General features: G+C 34.9%; 1 protein-coding gene and 1 long non-coding RNA gene across 2 annotated transcripts in view; one reads left to right on the forward strand and one right to left on the reverse strand.

Annotated features, from left to right (window-relative positions):
• LOC129276692 (mitochondrial 2-oxoglutarate/malate carrier protein-like) overlaps positions 1-12,992 on the reverse strand; it is a 28,321-nt gene extending 15,329 nt beyond the window's left edge. Inside the window, exons 1-4 of the mRNA XM_064109416.1 lie at positions 10,830-12,992; positions 10,006-10,096; positions 8,409-8,492; positions 6,387-6,430 (exon numbers count right to left, since the gene is read on the reverse strand). Of these exons, the coding sequence (XP_063965486.1) occupies positions 6,387-6,430; positions 8,409-8,492; positions 10,006-10,096; positions 10,830-11,055 (445 nt within the window). The 5' untranslated portion in view covers positions 11,056-12,992. The remainder of the gene's footprint in view (positions 1-6,386; positions 6,431-8,408; positions 8,493-10,005; positions 10,097-10,829) is intronic.
• On the forward strand, positions 679-3,543 carry LOC135156690 (uncharacterized). The gene is made up of 3 exons (XR_010295736.1): positions 679-978; positions 2,314-2,404; positions 3,290-3,543. It is a non-coding gene; the product is annotated as an uncharacterized LOC135156690 (long non-coding RNA).
• Positions 12,993-19,557: the final 6,565 nt, after the last annotated feature.

Below are 19,557 nucleotides of genomic sequence, written 5' to 3' on the forward strand. Positions count from 1 at the left end.
AAAAGAAAGGAGGAAGGTAGCAATTAGGTAAGGATTAAGGAAGGAAGGAAGGAAGACAAAGAAAGAAAGAGGAAGAAAGCTCAAATTTGAAACAAAACAAAAAATGCAATCATTTAACAAAAATCTTGCTTTTTGTTTAAAATATATTTTAAAAATTGTTGGAAAAATTAACGTTTTAGAAATAAATAAAATTTCACAGAGAAACATTGACAAACTTAAAAATCAAATGAATCATCGCGGCATCGTGGACTTGCACGCATCTTTCTTCCCACTACACCGATCACAACACTCAAAACAACGGCTGAAACTAGTTATGAAAACTCAATAACTTGCTCCTCCGATCACATCACCAAATCAGTAATCTGAGAATCCATATAAGTATAACAATTTCCCGCCGATTTTGTGATTATTTTGTTGGAAAAACTATTTTTCATGTGAGCTTGTTCACTTTGATTCGAAGTTTGATCGGGGATAGTACCGATGATATGTGCACAGCAGCATGAAGATCCATGCATGCCTGCCACACAGGCTGGAGGCTGGGCGCACCAGCCACATGTATGTATGCTAACTCTGTGTGTGTGTTTTTGTGTGTAGATCATAGACTAATAAATACGTATAGACGGAAAGGTAGCACCCGCGGAAAAGCCTCATTTAAATAATATTTGCATATAACGTACAGATACTCCATAGAAGCTCCATGGTGATAAGCGTATTTTGTACCACTTTTGGCCACACCTCCTGGGAGACATTTGAACCGAATCCTAAGCCCCCATTTGCATATTGCTAATGAATCATTTATTTTTTCTTTGCGTATTCGCAAGATACTGTGATTTGATTGGACATTACCTCATGAATAATGTATTTTTCTATTGAAATTCGTACGTCATAATTTGACCCCTATCGTCACTTCGGCTTAATCAAGGGCTGAAAGGTGACGTCACCCGCACAGAAGAAGGTTATTTCCTTGAAAGATTTTCGGTGAGTACTGTCAGATTAACGCTGAATTTTAATTCATTTACAAAAATAAATCAAAAGATCTGATGTTATATGGGATCTTTAGATGTCTGGGTATAACGTGAATTAATTTTTGTTTATAAAAAGTGAACAATTAGGAAGCAAACGACTTGCGAAAACTCAAAACTATTTCCATCGTCGTGAGCTAAAAATGGTGGCTATAAAGCCTATATTACTTGATGTAAATCTCCATCTGCTACCATTTGAGACCTCGTACCGTATATTCAATTCACGCCAGACTTTCTGGCGAGAGTTTCTCTGAAATTTCGATTCCTACCGAAGATCTCAGCAGGCATGAAATGAACTAGAATCTAGATAACGTTTAGGCTACAGATATTGAGTTTAGAAAGACATTCACTCCATTAACCCGTCCCTTTGAATTCACATATCAAGACAATAGGACCGTAGCCTCTAGAGTAGATCTAGAGTCTAGTCCTCGATCATTTTGTAAAAAAAGATGTTTTTCCCAAACTTATTTCTACTAATAATACGGTACTACACTAGTTCTTATGTTTCCTTTTATTTTTTTAAACTTGAAAGTTGGGCCTACCGCCTTGATCTAGATCTAGACCAAGTCTAAGTTAATCTAACTTAGAGTTAGACGTAGGGCCTACCCCGGGGTCTGAACGTCGCCACTTCGGACAGCCTCGGACTCGGCAACATAGATCTAGAGGGAGTAGAGTGGAGTAGAGATCTAGTCTAATTTGGTCCTAATTCATCGGTAGATCTGATTACAGGTCTTGGCTAAAGCTAAAAGAAAACATTTCTACCTCCCAGCCTATCTAGCTTAGGCTAGGTCTAACTTGTTATAGACCTAGACTAGACTTGGATCTAGGCCTACAACAAAGTCAAAGCGACCTGTAGAATCTATATAGGCTTAGTATTATTTCAGTCAGGGTCTTAAGTTAAGGCCAAAGGGTTTATTTAATTTTGGAGGTTAGCTTTTGTTTGGCCTAACGTGCAGATTTTCCATCGGAGCACTTGTCATCAGAGCAAATGTCATGAAACTATTTTAAAGACACGTCTAGGTCAAGACAGCTTTAGTCTAGATCTAACACTTGTATGATTCAATAAATTGAAAGTTCGCAGAATAGTAGGTTTAACAAATATGAAATTTAGATCTAGGCCTACTTTTGATGTAGATCTAGATCTACTTACATTCAGTTCCAGATCTATGTACGTCAGAGTCTATGACTAGATCTAGATATATACGCTATAGTCCAAGTGTTATGTTTTTGGTTTTTTTTACAATAGCTTGTATTGCTAACATTTCTGTCTGTGTATTGTTTTAATCAACAGACATAGAACATGATGCTGCTTCACATCCTCTTTTAAAGACTCAAGAATTACAAGACCAAATTAAGCTGCAGGACCCTCCTGATTCAAAAAGGTAAAAAAAACAATAATCATCATATATATCAAACTGAATGACTTCATGTATTTACATACCAAACGACTTTATCCAAGAATGATTCCAGATGTCGATGATTTCATAATCCTACAATGGTTATATTAAAACCCATTTCAAATTTCAATACCCATGTTCAATAATTTACAAGATAATTGTTTAGTAAATTCTTTTTAGTGTCAATACACAAATTAATTTCTTTGAAATTTTGCTAACTCATAGATTTTGACATCATTGGCATCTGGAGTCATTAATTTTAGCCATGCCTTATTTTGGTGCAAATCAAAATCTACATCTCTGCAAAGAATACATACTGACTATCCAACCATGAATATGATATCAAATTATTTGGGAGAATATACTCTTTCTAGTGGTATATAATATGCGTTCATGACATATTTTTACCTTAAATTGGGGTTTTGTGAGGTGTCCCTTTTTTTTTTGGGGGGGGGGGGGCTCACACGGTAGACCAAGATCTAAGTTTTATTGAGTAAATGAAAAAAAAATCAGCTCAGAGACTAGGCTGGAGTCGTTTTGACAGGCTCCATTTTCATTTTCACCTGTCATATTTTCACGGGACAATTAATATCACCTACCGGTAGATCTAGCTTGTCAAAATTAAATAAGAAAATCAGAATATACTATACTATAGGCTAAGCAAGTGGAAAGTCATTTGTATTGTAATCAATTTATTTGCTTCCTACCCACTCATGAATTCTTCAATCCACACCAGATTTTGTAAAGGCGACTCATTCGGCTTGCGATTTCATTAAGCTTTTATATTTTTTTTTATTTCTTTTTATTTTGATGATGGCTTGATTGAATTGCTAACATTTCTGTCTTTTTGTGTGTGTTTTGTTTCAACAGACATGGAACATGACTCTGCTTCACATCCTTTGTTTTAGAGACTCAAGAAATACAAGACCAAATTAAGGGTTTGTTTTTTTAATTCCAATAACAATTTTCTGGTGGAAGAATTAGGGAATAATGCATTGACAATATGCCAAACATCCTATATCAAACTGAATTACTGCATGTATTTACAATAGAGTATTGTAACCGCTTCCCCCTCACCACTGACCAAACAAAACCCACAAACAATTTTAGAGGGATAGGGTTATTTTAGGGGTAATTATCCTTGCTGATTGTAGCAGTAGTTCTTACAAATATGGATGTAGTTAATGATGATGTTTATGATAATAATACTTAGAATAATAAATTCATTACGATGACATAACAGTAATGATGAATAAATATGATAATTCAGCACTATAATATGTACATGAAATTGTGTAACAATTTTGGCAATGAAGAATTTTTAACAAAAATAATGATCAATGAATTCGGGGGGGGGGGGCATGTGACATTGCATCTGTGTTTGTGAGGACAGTAGTCTCTTTCACACCATTTCATCTCAAGCAGATTGGAACGAGCTCTGATCAAAATTTGATCTTTAAACTCAAGAGGAAAATAATTGTTACCTGATTTATGTATTTGGAATAAAATGAATTGAAATAATAATTTTGTCATTGTCACTGAATTAACAAGTCTTCTATAATTCTTTTAGCTGAGAGTTTAGGTGAATCAAGATATTTGAGGAGACACTGAAAGTACTAGTAGAATTAATGGACGAGCAATAGTGAACAAGCAGCATAAATTTAAGAGTAATGAGACCTACATTTTGCAGCCATGGATCAAGGTTGGAGGGGGTGGTAGTTGCAGGTTTTCTCTGTAAAAATCACCCCCATTAAAAAACATAACAAATAATATATAAAGATATTTTTAAAAAATGAATAAATTTGAGAATAAAATAGAAAACAATCCTTTTGAGAACCAGGACCTTTAAGGTGGAGGGCAAAAGACTCCCCCCCCCCCCTTAAAGAATTTTTGATCCATGGCTGTTATGTAGATGTGATAGAGAATTTCTAAATATATATATTTTTTAAATGAGAAAGATACATGGGTGATTTCAAGTTTGCTGTTGAACTTTTGGTGTGGCGTCTTACAAGTTTTACATCATCATCACAGCACCAAAATTACAATCAAATTGATTCATAGATTCATCTCACTTGATGTTGAGCTATTAATGTGATTTGGATTATTTTTGTAAACTCACATTAGGTTTTGGAGGAAGGAAGAACTAAATTGTGCTACGAACACCAACGCCAAAGTGTATTTTCTTTTTTTAATGAATTGCGAGAAGAGCTGAGAGGTGGAAAATATAAGAGAAAGAGTTGTGTGTGTGGTTTAATAATGAGAGTGCGATATGGCAAAGAGAGATTAAAAGAATAGATAATGTATTATAATGATAATGTGAAGGGGCATAGGGTGCACAAGAGAGTGGACAGAGCCAATTGACAATTTACCCACAAGGAGAAACCATAAAGGGCCATTTTATTCTTTATTTATTTTGAGAGGAGGCGGTGATAAATGAGGGAGAAACAATTTATAAAGAGTGGGGAAGAGGAATAAGATGAATAGAGATGACTTTTAAAGACAAAAATTAGGCCAATCAGAGTGTGTGTGGGGGGGGGGGGCAAAGCCGATCAGTGCGCCCCCCCCCCCAATTTGACAGGCTCAATTAAAAATTGTAATGTAAAGTGTGTCCCCCTTCTGAAAGTGAAGACCCCCCCCCTTTTTTTTGCTTTTCAAATTTTTCCTTGAGAAAATGTGCCCCCCTTTGGAAAAATCCTAGATCTGCCCTGCCTGAAACTGATGAAGTTTGGTAATAACATGTCACTTATCTGTGCTCTTAAAAAGAGTGAACACAAAGAAATTAGATTACCCCCCCCCCCTCCCTGCAAAAAAGAATTAAATGATCATTATTAATAATTGGAAAGGCTTAGCGTAAAAAACACACTATTAATTAATTACAGAAAATAAATAGGTTCTAATTAAATCCAATCCTATTTTCTATAGAAATTTTGGATTCAGAATTTGTTTTTACTATATCATTACTAACATACACTGCGATGTGAAACATGCCTCTAGTGATTCTGATCTGGAGAACAGCAGAGAAAGGTCGTATTTTTTTAAAATGAAAGAACCAAATTACAAAACCAGTAAGTGAAACGTTCAAACTGAAATACATAGTTATTATTTATATTGGCGTATTGTTATTGTGAAATAAACTAGTTCGTAAATATCTTCCCCTTTCATTTACACCGATGTTAAAAAGAAGATAAAAACAGGCTGATTCACCCCCCCCCCCCCCCATCTCCAGGTTAAACAAGATTAAGAAAAGTGTCAGGCTGCGGTGCTAGTGTACGTTGCATGTAAACTGCATTCTATGCACGGATTGAAAAACATGCATTCATGATGACTCATTGTAGTGAAGAACGCTGATTGGTCAATAGTAGTAAGAAGTAGATTAATCACGTGATGAATATATTAAATTTCATGAATAATTAACGCAAAGTTGACCTCGCTCAATGCGCATGCGTGACGCTGATCTCCACTTTCTGCTTCGTCATATAAAGAGTCTATTGGGATGTGTGGAGCAGCGAACTGATGAATTATTCATGTATATGCAAATGGGGGCTTAGGATTTGCCCAAATGTCTCCGACAAAATGGCGGAGCTTCGGGGGCCTGGTGTAGATCCCCAAAAATGTCGCAAACTGGCTTGCAATTTGAATTGAGGGAAGTTGTTAACTTTGTTTTTCTCTCTTTCTCTTCTTTATTTTTGAGTGTGAAGTATGGGGAAACTTTGTAAAATGTCATTTCACAGTGAGAATTTTGCTTGCCCGATTCGGGCAAGTAGTTTTTGTCTTTACTTCAAAACACTTGCCCGACTCTAACTTTTACTTGCCCCGGGCAATCGGGCAAGCGCTTATGTCGCACCCTGACATGTATATTTTTCTCTGAATTTAATTCAGAAGGCAAAGAATAAAGAGCTGAGATTGTTAATTCCATTTGAATAATGATGGTTAACTTTTATTTTAACTCTGATGTCGGTTCACTCACCTATTCCAGCCTTTAATAAAAATGGTGGAGGTTTTCCATCCTCACTGCATGGAAAAATAAATAGAATCATAATCAAAATTGGATCACAGATTATGTACAATGTATGCTTTTCTAGGTTCCAAGTTATCAAAGGGATGTCATTCCAAGATTTTAATAGCCAGTGTACACTGTATGCCAAGGAAAGTTTGGTGAGCCATTTTATGACTTAATAATCCTATTGATATTGATATAATCCTTGATATCAGTTACTATGATTTTTTTAACTACACAACAAAATGTCTTGCAACCAATAATGAATTTGTGATCAAGAATTGTATTCCTTTATATCAAGATTGAAATGTTTGTCAAGAAAAAGGATGAAATAGCTTTCCATACGTCTGTCAGCGTAAGCTGGCTAAATAGTCCTGGACCCTGTCTTACAAAGAGTTGCAATTGATCCGATCAACCACAACTATGGAAAGCCAGCAACGTCAACATCTAAAATGTTTGTTTGTTCAAAATATTCCCTAGATATGATGTAGGCCTAACCTGTTAACGCAAAGATTGCTTTCTTGAAAACTCAGTTATGATTCTTCTCATTTACAAAGGACGTTGTGCAAGTCACCTGAAGACAAATTTATGACATTGATGGATTTTTATATAGTTGAGGTTGCTCAGATCAATTGTAACTCTTTGTAATACTCGGTCCCATCTAACAAAGCGTTGTGATTGATCCGATCAATCTCAATTATATGAAAATCCATCAATGTCATCATTTTTTCTTATGGAAATTTGCTCAATGTCCTTTGAAAACAAAGAGAAGCATACTGAATTGTCAAGAAACAGTGAATGAATGAATATACATCATTTCTAGAAAAAAAAAGTATTTTAGATGTTGATGTTGCTGGCTTTCCTTAGTTGCAAGGGATCAGATCAATCGGAAATCTTTGTAAGATGGGGCCCAGAGCTACGATGTCAGAGACCCTTCTAACCCCTTGGATACTCAGTTTGCATGAGCAGGGTGGAGTCTATAGAAAACATGTGTTATTAACATGTCATTCAGTCTCCAACATGTTAATAGGCTGAATCTTTAATATGCACCCTACAAAATGTCAATTGTCTATCAGCAGCAATACTGCTAAAGTGAAATAAGATCGAAAATTAATTAATATCAAACTACATGTACAAGTATACTAAAGGCATCCAAAGCAGCAGATCCCCATACAGTCTTGGACAGTTCTTTGTTTTTATGTTTTAGTGAAACAGAAATCTTACTGGGTGTTTGCTTCTACATTTTTGTGTATCAAATATCAACATGGCATCCACACATAACCTTTTACTTTTCTTGATTATTTTTCCAAAATTAGACATTTTTAACCAATCCATCTAATTTGAATATCAACAACGTTTTAACTAAAAAAATGAAAAATCTGCATAAGCACCATAATGACCAATGACTCAACATCCAAAGTGCTATCCTTCCCCCCTCTGAACCTCCTTAGGTCTTCTACTGGAAATTGTAATTCAAATAGGCTGTATAAGAGGACTAACTGATACAATAGACCAGTTCAAAGTTACCTCATGGGCAACTTTGGTCAAATGACCTTTCATTTCTTTCATTTTGATAGGCAGATTTAAAAGTAAGATGTTACATGTATGTGAGCATGCCTTACATAGCAGGATGCAGAAATTGCAGAGACCAGGTGACTAGAAAAGCACACCAATGGACACTCTACATGTACAGTGTATGAAGGTATTTGTTGCATTCCTACTTTGAATGCATTAGCATGTTGTTATAACAGTGTACTTGGTCAACTGTGAAATACCAGTCGCTAGTGGACGCATTGTTGTTTTTTGTGGATCTAATGAAAAACACAATTCAAAAGAATATATGAATAATGAAGACATCAAGGTTGGTGCTTATCTCATTAAATATTAAACCACCATGTCACTTATTAGTACAAATGACCTTCTTCTGATCATGTGCAGAACGGAACTTCGAACTGGCCTTTTGGTAACAGGTTAGGACTTTTTATGACTCACCCTGTAGCCATATCAAATAACGTTGTGTATATTCCTAGCCTAGTTGTGGTGTATGTGGCTTGTCGTAATAATCCAGCTGATAATCTAGGAAATAAAGGGGGAAAAATAAATAATTATACAAACAGCAACAGAAAAGTACAGTTTGAAGCAACTCTGTGGGCGAGCACTTCAAAAATATTAGGGTTCTATTTGGGTCAACAATTGGGTAAAACTGAATCAGTAAAATTTAAGTTTCAGAGAAATTTGGGCAATGGTGTATACAGTGAACGTTAAAAAAAATTAGTGCGCTGTGACACAAAGCTTTGCCATTGAAAGTGGGGTTCATTTTTACGATTGATCATACACAATAATCAATGTAATCAATTGTAGAAATCAGTCCCATGATCAATCGCTTAGCTTTGTGTTAGGGGGGCCAGGTGAGCATACGGGAAGCTCACTGGAAAAATGGCATTTGACCTACACGAGCTACGCAGGGTTCACTTAGTTGCAAAGCTTTAAAGGGATGGTCCAGGCTGAAAATATTAATATCTAGATAAAAAGATTAAAATTCACAGAGCAAAATGCTGAAAATTTCACTAAAATTGGACAATAAATAACAAAGTTATTGAATTTTAAAGTTTATAAATATTTTGTGGAAAACAGTTATATGCACATCGTCATGAATATTCATTAGATCGGCTGATGTCATATCCCCACTTTCCTTTTTCTTATGTTATTACATGAAATCATAATTGATTAATTTTTTTCATACATGTGTAAATTATGTGTTTCCATTATGAAATAAGTTGCGGCAATAAATAACTAAAGATGCAACTTAATCAGTTCTCAATCCAATTGTTTTAGTTCTTGGTAGAAAAAAATTGAATAAACCTAATTTCATATAATAAAATACAAAAGAACAAGTAGGGATATGACAGCATCAGTCCACCTAATGAATATTCATAAAGACTTGCCTAGAACTGTTTCACCGGAATAATGCAAATCTTTTGTTCAATTTTTCAGCATTTTTGCTCTGTGAATTACACTCTTATTTATTGAGATATAAATATCTCCAGCCTGGACCATCCCTTTAAAATGTTATTTTGGAGTTCACGTAAACAAACCAGTTTTGTAGAACTGAGCATGTTGTAGCTGAAGGAACAAATGACCTCTAGTGCAGATACTCCAAAAGGTGGATGCAGATATTTTGTGTTTAAGAAAACAGTCACACAATATCAGTGGTGTCCCATGAATTGCCTTAAAATCCCTTTTGAGAAATCAAATACTTCAACTGGATATAATGGAAGGTGCCATAAAGTGAACGATTAGATTAGACGTCTCCAGTCGAGTATCAGCCATATACTGTACATTACCATTTTAGCCACAGGTAACTTTGAAGGGAGTTTAAATTCCTATGCTCATTTTATAATTAATGGAACTTGATGATCTAAATCCAGTTTGTAAGAAATGAGTATTGCTTCAGTATGTCAGGCAGGTTTTGAAAAAATTCAAATCAGTACATGTAGGTTCTGGATTTTAGTTCTAAATGACCTTAATCTGCACCAGCTCATGAATACACACGGGCTAATATTAAAACAGCTAGGCATGGAACACTCACCCATTATAGAGTCCAAGTGCCCCTTCCTCTCTTATGATAGATTTGATGGCATGAAGACTAGTTTTATGAGCTTTAGCAGAACCTCCTTCACCTAAAATCATCAAAAATCATTGAGAGAAAAATAAATCATATTCCAAGATTGCTAATAATTCATGCTCCAATATCTGCCTAAATTTTCTTTTTTTAGTGCAAACGCCGTTGAAATAAACACATAAACCATCACTAGTTATACTCATTGATTTTGTAAAAGATGTGCCCTCTATGACAATGAAAGAAAGGATGTCAGTCTTACACTGTCTTTCTCTTCTCCTCTTCCTATTCTTAATCTTTCCCTTCACGTTCCTCCTCTTCTTCTTTAATCATCATCAATATTTTTGTAATCTTTTTAGTGATATGTGCTCATTTTAGTTATTCTTCCCTTCTTCTTCTTCTCCTCCTTCCTCTTCCTCCTCCTTCTTCTTCTTCCTCTTCTTCTTCTTCTCCTTCTCTTTCTTCTTCTACTTCTTCTTCCCTTTTCCTCCTCCTCTTCAAATTTTCATATTGCACATCTGTATTTGAGAAGATGGTATATATGCAGTAATATCAATGAGTAAAGCAAAATATATGATATATGTACTTAAAATATTACCAATGTCAGACTATACACCTTTAAATTTTACATTATCCATGTGCAATTCAGTATTTGTTACTCTGATACATGACCTAATAAATACCATACCATACACAAAACAAGATGGCACTCCAGAGTTCTATTGTGATTTTGTGAAATTTCAATGGAGGTATCCGTTCCACTCATTTCAAATTCAATGTTGCAATGAACTCACCACTCATCTGCATCCTGTTCTTGACCAGATCTAGAGGCTGAACAAACACCGTAGCTGCCATTCTAGTAAAAAAGAAAGAATCATTGAATTTGGGTGTAAAATCACAATAATTTAGGCAATAAAATTCTGGGGGAATTTTTAATTGATTGGAAGCCATACCGGTATTCTGGTAAGAAAATTTTGTTCCACACTGAACTGGTAACAGCTTGAACAATGTCATTAGCATTTTTTCTCTCTTCAAAATACAGAATTATGAAGATAAAAACAATTGACAAATTATAATAACATGGTTTTGCCTCTATTAAAATAGAGGACAAGTCTACCCCAACGTAAAGTCATTTTGAACTCAAAAAGAAAAAATAAATCGAACTAGCACAACAATGAAAACTTAATCAAAATCAAATGTTAGTAAAACAAGTTTTGATATTTTAAAATGTACCTAATTTTTCAAAAATAGTTATGTGCACAACACAATGATATGGAAATGAAAGAGTCAATGGTGTCCCTCACTCACTTATATCTTTTTGTTATTTCATTGTGTGAATTATACAATATTCCATTCTTGCAGATTCACTACATACATGTAACAAGACTTGTCATCAAATCACAACATGTTACAACAATGGCAACTCCATGTGTCCAGAGAGGAATCACATTTTGTTTCACACTCAATGAGGAGAAAATTAAAATACAAAAGAAGTGAGAGGATATATATGTCAAAACTTTCTTTTTTGACATCCAATTTCAAAATTTTAAGCGATATGATTGTTTGATTTTTCTCTTTAATATAATAAATTAACTTCCCTTTTTAATAAATAATGTTTATCTATATATGAATATCATTTATGCTTCTTTATGACATTGATATTCAACGTTTGCACAATAAAATACATGTTTTTAATCTACTTTGGTCCATTTATGAACTTTCATCTCTGTGATGTATTCCTTTCCATGTTCTTTGCAACCCCTTCTCATCACTGTCTGTCTTACTCTATCTGTCTATCTCTCTTTCTTTTGTTGTAGATACTATCGCTTGTTTTTTCGTCTCATAACACTTTGATCTTTAATGTACCATAAGTAAATGACAATCTGGACCAGTAATATATAATATCTTTTTGAATTACATGTAGGATAATATTTTACTTCAGTTTCAAATTCTTCCAAATTTGTTTTCCATTCCAACATATTTGAAACCTTATAACATCATGTTTTTACCTCTTTCGTCTTCTTCTTTTCGACATTCTGCTCCTGCCCCCCCCCCCTTTCGCTCGCTCGCTCTCTCCCTCTCTCTCTCCTTTCTCGCATTTATGTTCTATCTCTGCTCTCTTTTCCCTTTTCACTAATGTTAAATCCTAATTTTCTATTACACTTTGTAGTTTTACCGGTACTTGATAAAATGTGACGTGTATTGGAAATGAATATTCTCTTTGTTTAGATGACAAAATCGACTACATCTATATTCATTTTAATAATGTATACATGTAATTTGGGCAGGTCCAAGCTATTTGACTTGTGACTTATGGGACATTTAGAGACTTTAAAGTTGTATAACAAAAAAATAAATGCATAACAGAGAATCTTATATGGATTTTTGATCTGCAATTCCATTAACGATGTAATATTTTAATTAATATGCGCTGTGACGTACGGGACCAGACAAAAGCTGACTTTAAAAAAAAAATTTGTCATTAAAACTCTGTAAATTGAAATAAGCTGGAAATCTCTCATTATCACGTTTTCATCTTGTATCTAATCAAGTTTCATTAGCCTGAATGAAATGATAGAACTCATTGTTGTTATTATGTAATAGCTCAAAATATAAACATCCGCGCTGTGACGTACGGGACATTTGTCCATGTGTAAAACGAATGCGGAAAGTGGAATTTCATCAAAATTTATAATTAACTTGATGTAAACCAGAGTAAGTTAAGTTTTAAATGGATTATCATGATTGATATATATTTCTTTAATAGTATACAATGAAACAAAACATAGCAAACACCTTACGAACTTATAAATATTATGAAAGATGTCTTGCAAATAATTCCATGTGTTAAACGAATGGGGAAAGTGAAATATCATCAATATTTATAATTAACTGGATGTAAACCAAAGTAAGTAAGTTTTACATGGATTATTATGATTGATATATATTGCTATTGTAGTATATGATGAAACAAAACATAACAAACACTTTATGACCTTAATATAATTATGAAAGATTTAATTAATAACATAAGACATATGTTAACAAGTATGCTAATTTATTACAAATCATAACTTTATTATCAGCCTTTTACCAATATTCAACCACTGATGTAATATCATTTATCTCAATTTACTTTATCTTTGCTTCTAATTGAAAAATAACCCTAATTAGAATTGCATAGAAATCCTATGTATAAAGTATGGTGTGTCCCGTACGTCACACATTTGTCCCGCACGTCACAAAGCTTAATTAGCTGAGTATAATTAAACATGAAATTAATTCAGTAAATTCACTACAATTTTTGGATGTATAGTAATATAAATTAGAACTCTCCAAAGTGTGAAGAAAACTGTTCAGCTTTTCCTTAATTAGAATCTAAAAGAACATATGCTAAATTGTGACGTACGGGACACTGCCTATTGGACACCAGATAATTAACTTAATTAATTACTTTTCAAAATCATTTTTTTCTCAAATGCTTGCATTAGCTTAGCACTACAAGTCCCCACAGAAATATTTGCAAATATATAATTTGCATTATCTGCAGATCAAAAAATGTGATGTCCCGTACGTCACGCTAATTAATGATTTCTTGGAATCATGACCTTGGCATTCATTAACTTTACGTTTTCAGAAGAAAAAAAATATAGGGCAAAAATCTTCAGAGTACAAGCTTTAAAATGACATACAATATGTTAGATTTAGGCAAAGATTTAATTTTGGTTTCAGAGTGGACAATAGCTTGGACCTGCCCATAAACATCTCGTATCCATCTATTTAGGCAAGGTTTTTTTTTAAGTAATAGTATGATATCTTAATTTCTTAAGCAATGTGTCATTTGGCAGTTGATGATTACATATTCTTTTACTTGTTTTGTAAAAGATTCTACAATTCAGCCTTTGGTTGCGAATGAATTTTCAATATACCATTGCCATGCTTTAAATGTTAGATATTTCATTTGACAGTCTTACTCTAGAGAAAGAGCTGAGAAACAAAGTGCCCATGATTGACAATCAGTTTGATCATAAAGACAATATTCATGCAGAAAGTATCTTTTCTAAAGTGAGAGTGGAGGGAAAGATGGTGTAAATATACATGTATGCATAGGACTGCTATGGTCTACATGCAACCCAACTCCTTGAAAAACAAGGGAAAGGTAGAACAAATTGAATTTGTTCAATAAAATCAACTGAAAATTACGGGTTACTTTTATTCAAGCGTAATAGCAGATGACCACTTTGCTGCAATTTCCAAGTACCGGTAAGTAGCATATCGCATGCATTGCCGTGCAATTCAGCAGCTGTTGAACACATTGACTTTCTAATGTGTGATGTGCGATGAAACTAGACGTACACCTGTATTCATGATGTCTCTCAATCACAGCTAATGACTGAATGAGCCACATTGAAACATGGCGATTTAACCAATATACATTTCAGGATTTTAAAGGGATGAACCAGGCTGAAATAGTGTGATTTGAAACAGATAAAGAAAAATCAGACAAACATAACAGTGAAAATTTGATCAACATCGGACAAGGAATAACAAAGTTATGGTATTTTAAAGATGTGCATTGTTCCAGTGAAAGAGTTTCTAGGCATGTCTTCATGAATATTCAATGAGCAAAACTGATGATGTCATATCCCCACTTTTATTTTGTATTTTAATTTTTATCATATGAAATAAGTTTACTCCATTTTTTTTCCTCCAAGAATAAAAAAATTAAATTTACAACTGATTCAGTGCATTAAACATTTATTGCTGCAACTTATTTCATAAGAAGGGAGACATAACATTCACACATATACGAAAAAATCAACCAATTATTATTTCATGTAATAGCATAAGAAAAAGGTAAGCAGTGATGTGACATCATCGGCCCACATAATGGATATTCATGACAACATGCATATAACTGTTTTTATTGCTAAACTTTAAAATTCAATAACTTCGCTATTTGTTATAAGATTTTGAAGGAGTTTTCTGTGTTTTGCTCTATCTATTAACACATAAATATTTTCAGCCCGGAGAATCCCTTTAAGAAATATTCATATAATTTTGAAATTCAACATTGTAAGCAAAATAGTCTTCAAATATATTCTACGAGGTTACAAAACAATGGTGGAAATACATGTATTTATTTTTTAGAAGACAAATCATTCTCTAAATGAAGACAGTTCATTCTCAAGTTCTGAAGTTATGAACAATTTGCTGAATCTTGTGCATTGTTAGTTTTAAAATTATTATTTAACAAGTAATGAAATTTGAAACTTGATTATAAACAATTATTTATAAAGTTTCAAATTCTATTAATAAAATTTGAAACTTAATTATAAATAATTACTATAATTATATTATTTGTTTAATAACAATTTTTATCTATAAATTGTAACTTCAAAACGGCATTTTGTAAAATCGCTTATCGAAGCTACATGTACATGTACGTCATAACGAAGCGGTTCAAGTGTCAAGCCTATTTAATTTGCGGTGTTTACGAATGGATCGAGGGATCTACGCGAGATCGGTCTGGTAAGAAACCTCTCATTTTTCATATTTATACTAAAATATTTTTACCCCTTCATACGCATTAGGCATATGAAGGCTTATTATAATCACTCGGGTCGCGTTCGCGTTAGAAATCACTCGGGTCGCGTTCGAAATCACTCGGGTTTTGGATTTTTGGCGATTTTTTTTATTTCGATGCGATTTTTTTTCTAACGGTGTCTTCAATGGGACAAACACGCTGGGCAAATAAAATGAAATTGAAATTCTAGTTTCGTTTTAAGCCAGCAAATGCCTTAAATAAAATGCATCATCTTAAAGGCGCAAGTGCAATTAAAATGTAATAGAAGTCGCAAGCACGCGCGATGATTCGGAACATGTTATTAAAATGCTTTGGGGAGCTTACGTTTTCAAATCAATTTATTACTATCTTCAGAAATTAACTTTTGATAACCAAGAACAAATATAAAAGAAGCGGGGTCCGCTATCACCACGAGGTTAAAGAGAAGTGTCTATCATCATAAAGGAGGTAAGAGAGTAGTGCAGTGATGTCCGTCGGTAATACGACCTTTAAAAGTTCACGGCGGCGTCCGCTATCACCACGAGGTTGAAGAGAAGATATCTATACTCGTAAACATCGTGAGAGATAATACTGCGTCTTTCTCCCTGATTAATGCGACCTCTACATAGCTAGCACCTCAAAAAAAATCTTGAAATATGTTCTGAACGATCACGCACTGTAACTAGATCTACGCCGATATTTTATATCCAATCGAAGATTGGCAGGTGATCGCGCCGATTGTGTAAAAATCGGGTAAAATCGGGAGCCGATTTTAAAATCGGTTAATTAGAACAGGTACAATTACGATTTTAAAATTAATTTAAAATCGATTTCCAAAATCAATTTTAAAATCGATCTAAGATCAATTTTAGATCAGTTTTAGTATTAGTTTTTAAAAGCCCATTCACATTTTTACTGATGCTGACGAAAAGTTAGTTTGGTTGTCAGAGCATTATTTGTCCTGCGTCTAAATAACTATGTCCGATCGAAGGACCGTTTTAATTTCGGTAAGGTAGGAGAGACAGAGAGAGAGACTGATCCCCGTTCAGCTCAACGTATACGTTTGGCACGCGAGCACAAAGAAGATCAATTAAGCACATCACCTAATGCAATGTTTCGAGAATTTAGGTAGGGAATTTTTTTTTAGGTCTCCAGTTACTTAAAACATGATATGGCCATTTATCTATAAAATAAGACAAATTTTATGAGAAATGGACAATAGTTAAGAGCAGAATTTTAAAACGCCTATCGGAAAGATCGTCCTCAAAGCTCATTACGTATTAGACAGCTGGCAGCCGTCTGTTTCGAGTTTTTTAACATTTTTATTTCTCCTCGTACACAGACGGCTCGCTATGGTGCAACCATCATTACGGGGTTAACAATGCAAAATCCCCCAGACGGCGCTCATCGATTTTTGTCTTTATTTCATACAATTATATGGAAAGAACTGTATCAAATAAATATTATTATTCCGTTTTGTCCTAAAATGCACCAAAAAGGGGAAAATAAACTTAAAAGGGGAAAAACAGTAACTAATTGCTTCGGCTGTCGCGCAACTTCACTTCCCCGTTTTATTGGAACTTAATGCATAAACATATGGCCATTGAGTCCCTGTACAGATCGAGCTAGAACTTCGGTCTCTGTATTGGTGAGTGGAGCTAATGGAGTTCAGCGGAACAACGAACATTACAGACTGGAGACCGAAGCTTTTGGTCTAATTACGTATATATGCATTAAACCACGGATGGCTGGCTATGCATACCGCTGAATAAAATACTTTCGGACGAGCTGCAGACTGACTGGCACTGTAACGTGGGATCTAACTCAGCTGGACTCACGTTACCTTGCTCCATGCTACCGATGCACGCCGTGTCCGACCGTGGCCGGGTCCCGCCTTGGGGCCATTGCATGCAGGCATACATGTCCGTACATGGGAATGACGATGTAATATCGATGTGGCAGATATGGCAAGTTCCGACTCGGAGTCCTCGTATAAAAACAGTAGAAGTCTGGATGTATTCTAGGATAGTTGAGCCACATGGCTGATTTGCTTGTTGGTTATGTTAAGCAGTAGGCGAGTGCATTTTATTTAAGGCACTTGCCGGCTTAAAACGAAACTAGAATTTGAATTTCATTTTATTTTCCCAGCGTGTTTGTCCCATTGAAGACACCGTTAGAAAAAAAAATCGCATCGAAATAAAAAAAATCGCCAAAAATCCAAAACCCTAGTGATTTCGAACGCGACCCGAGTGATTTCGAACGCGACCCGAGTGATTATAACAAGCCCATATGAAGGTTCATAGATAAATAAAATCAAGAGAAACAAACCGATTTCACCCTCTAATTATCATCCTTGTTGACAAGTCTCGCTTATGACCATTTCAAGGCTCTGTGATGAGAAAGTAGACCCTATATGTAAAAATATTTTAAAATATCATCACAGAGTCCTCAAGCATGTCGATTGTCAAGGCTAAGGCTAGCTAAGCGCCATGTCTGACTGAGAATTTGAACGATAACGTCAAGATCGGCGCTAAAATACAGCCGTTCCCGATCGCACTATTAGGGAAATGGTGGGCTTATTGACTTCAAAATGTGACTGAGGACCAGTGACAGTCACTGTAGAGTCAGTGAGGTCACTAGCTGAGGGACATTTGCTGTCTTTAGTTTAATATTATGGAAATTATGCACATGATGCATGGGGAAATTTCCTCAAAGTCGGTCAGTACAAAACTGCAGTTAGCGCCCCAATCTGCCATTGGCTTTGATGATGATCCTGATGACTGCCGAGCAGTTACATGGTTACCAAGCGATTATAAATAGTATCTAAGCCCGAGGCGAAGGCACTCCTAGTACCATTGAGGTCCAAACATTACATGTTTGGACCTCATATGCGACATAAAATGGGTTGGTCATTGCCATTTTTATTTGCAACCCTGGACTTTGGTAAATGTACGCCTTATACAAGTTGGAGGAATAATCTGGTTGCTTTAATTAGTTCTAAACATCATAATTAGACTTATAAAACATTTAAAATTTAATGGATTGAGGTTAAACTTACATAATCAGGCTTTTTTCTTGAATTCTTGGTTAGCGTTCCAAACAGTGTGACGACTGATCAACTCCCATGTGATTCGTGTACTGGTCAGCTGATCGGTTGGTTATCTTTTTGTCAGACGTTCATAATTTATATTATTAACCGTATCAGACATCTGAGCAGGGCAACTATGATACATTGTTGCCTGCTTAAGACTGGGATCAAATGGCCGGTCAATAATTTTCCAATTGTTTATCCACGGGCCCAATTTATTGCCCGCTCAGAAAAGTCAATGAGAAAATGCGTGGAAATGCAGCGGGCAATAAAAGGCAGCGCTAAAATCCAGGTATTCTACGCGTTGTTTTACGCGTCATTGAACCGCGCAGTGCTTACTTCACAATGTTAATCAAGTTGAGACAACGCTGGATACTGCGTCCCCAGGCCAGGGACGCGTCATTTCAATTACGTCACAATGGTAAAGTTCAGAGGCCCAGTCTGCTCAACATGACAAAATAGATTCCCATTCTTAAAGGAGAATGAAACCCTTGAAACTAGCTGAATCCATATCAAAGAGAAAAATCAAAGAAACATATTGTTGAAAGTTTGAGGAAGATTGAATGAATAATAAGAAAGTTATGAGCATTTGAATATTGAGATCACTAGTGCCATGTAGATCCTCCCATTGGCAATGCGACCAAGATCTGTGATATCACACACGTACAACTCCCTCATTACTTTAGTACTTATTTCACTTATATTCTCACTTTTATAGAGTCTATCACAAGGTTAGGTGTTTTCTTTATGAGATGACAAGTACAGAGGTTTCACAACATTATATCATTGATGAATCGTTTGTCATATGATTAGAATGAGCAAAAAGATATGTTTTGGGGTATATTTTCAGTGTCCGAATGGGAGAGTT

The sequence above is a fragment of the Lytechinus pictus genome, chromosome 14 (assembly GCF_037042905.1).
Source record: "Lytechinus pictus isolate F3 Inbred chromosome 14, Lp3.0, whole genome shotgun sequence".
In the NCBI taxonomy this organism is placed as follows: Eukaryota; Metazoa; Echinodermata; class Echinoidea; order Temnopleuroida; family Toxopneustidae; genus Lytechinus; species Lytechinus pictus.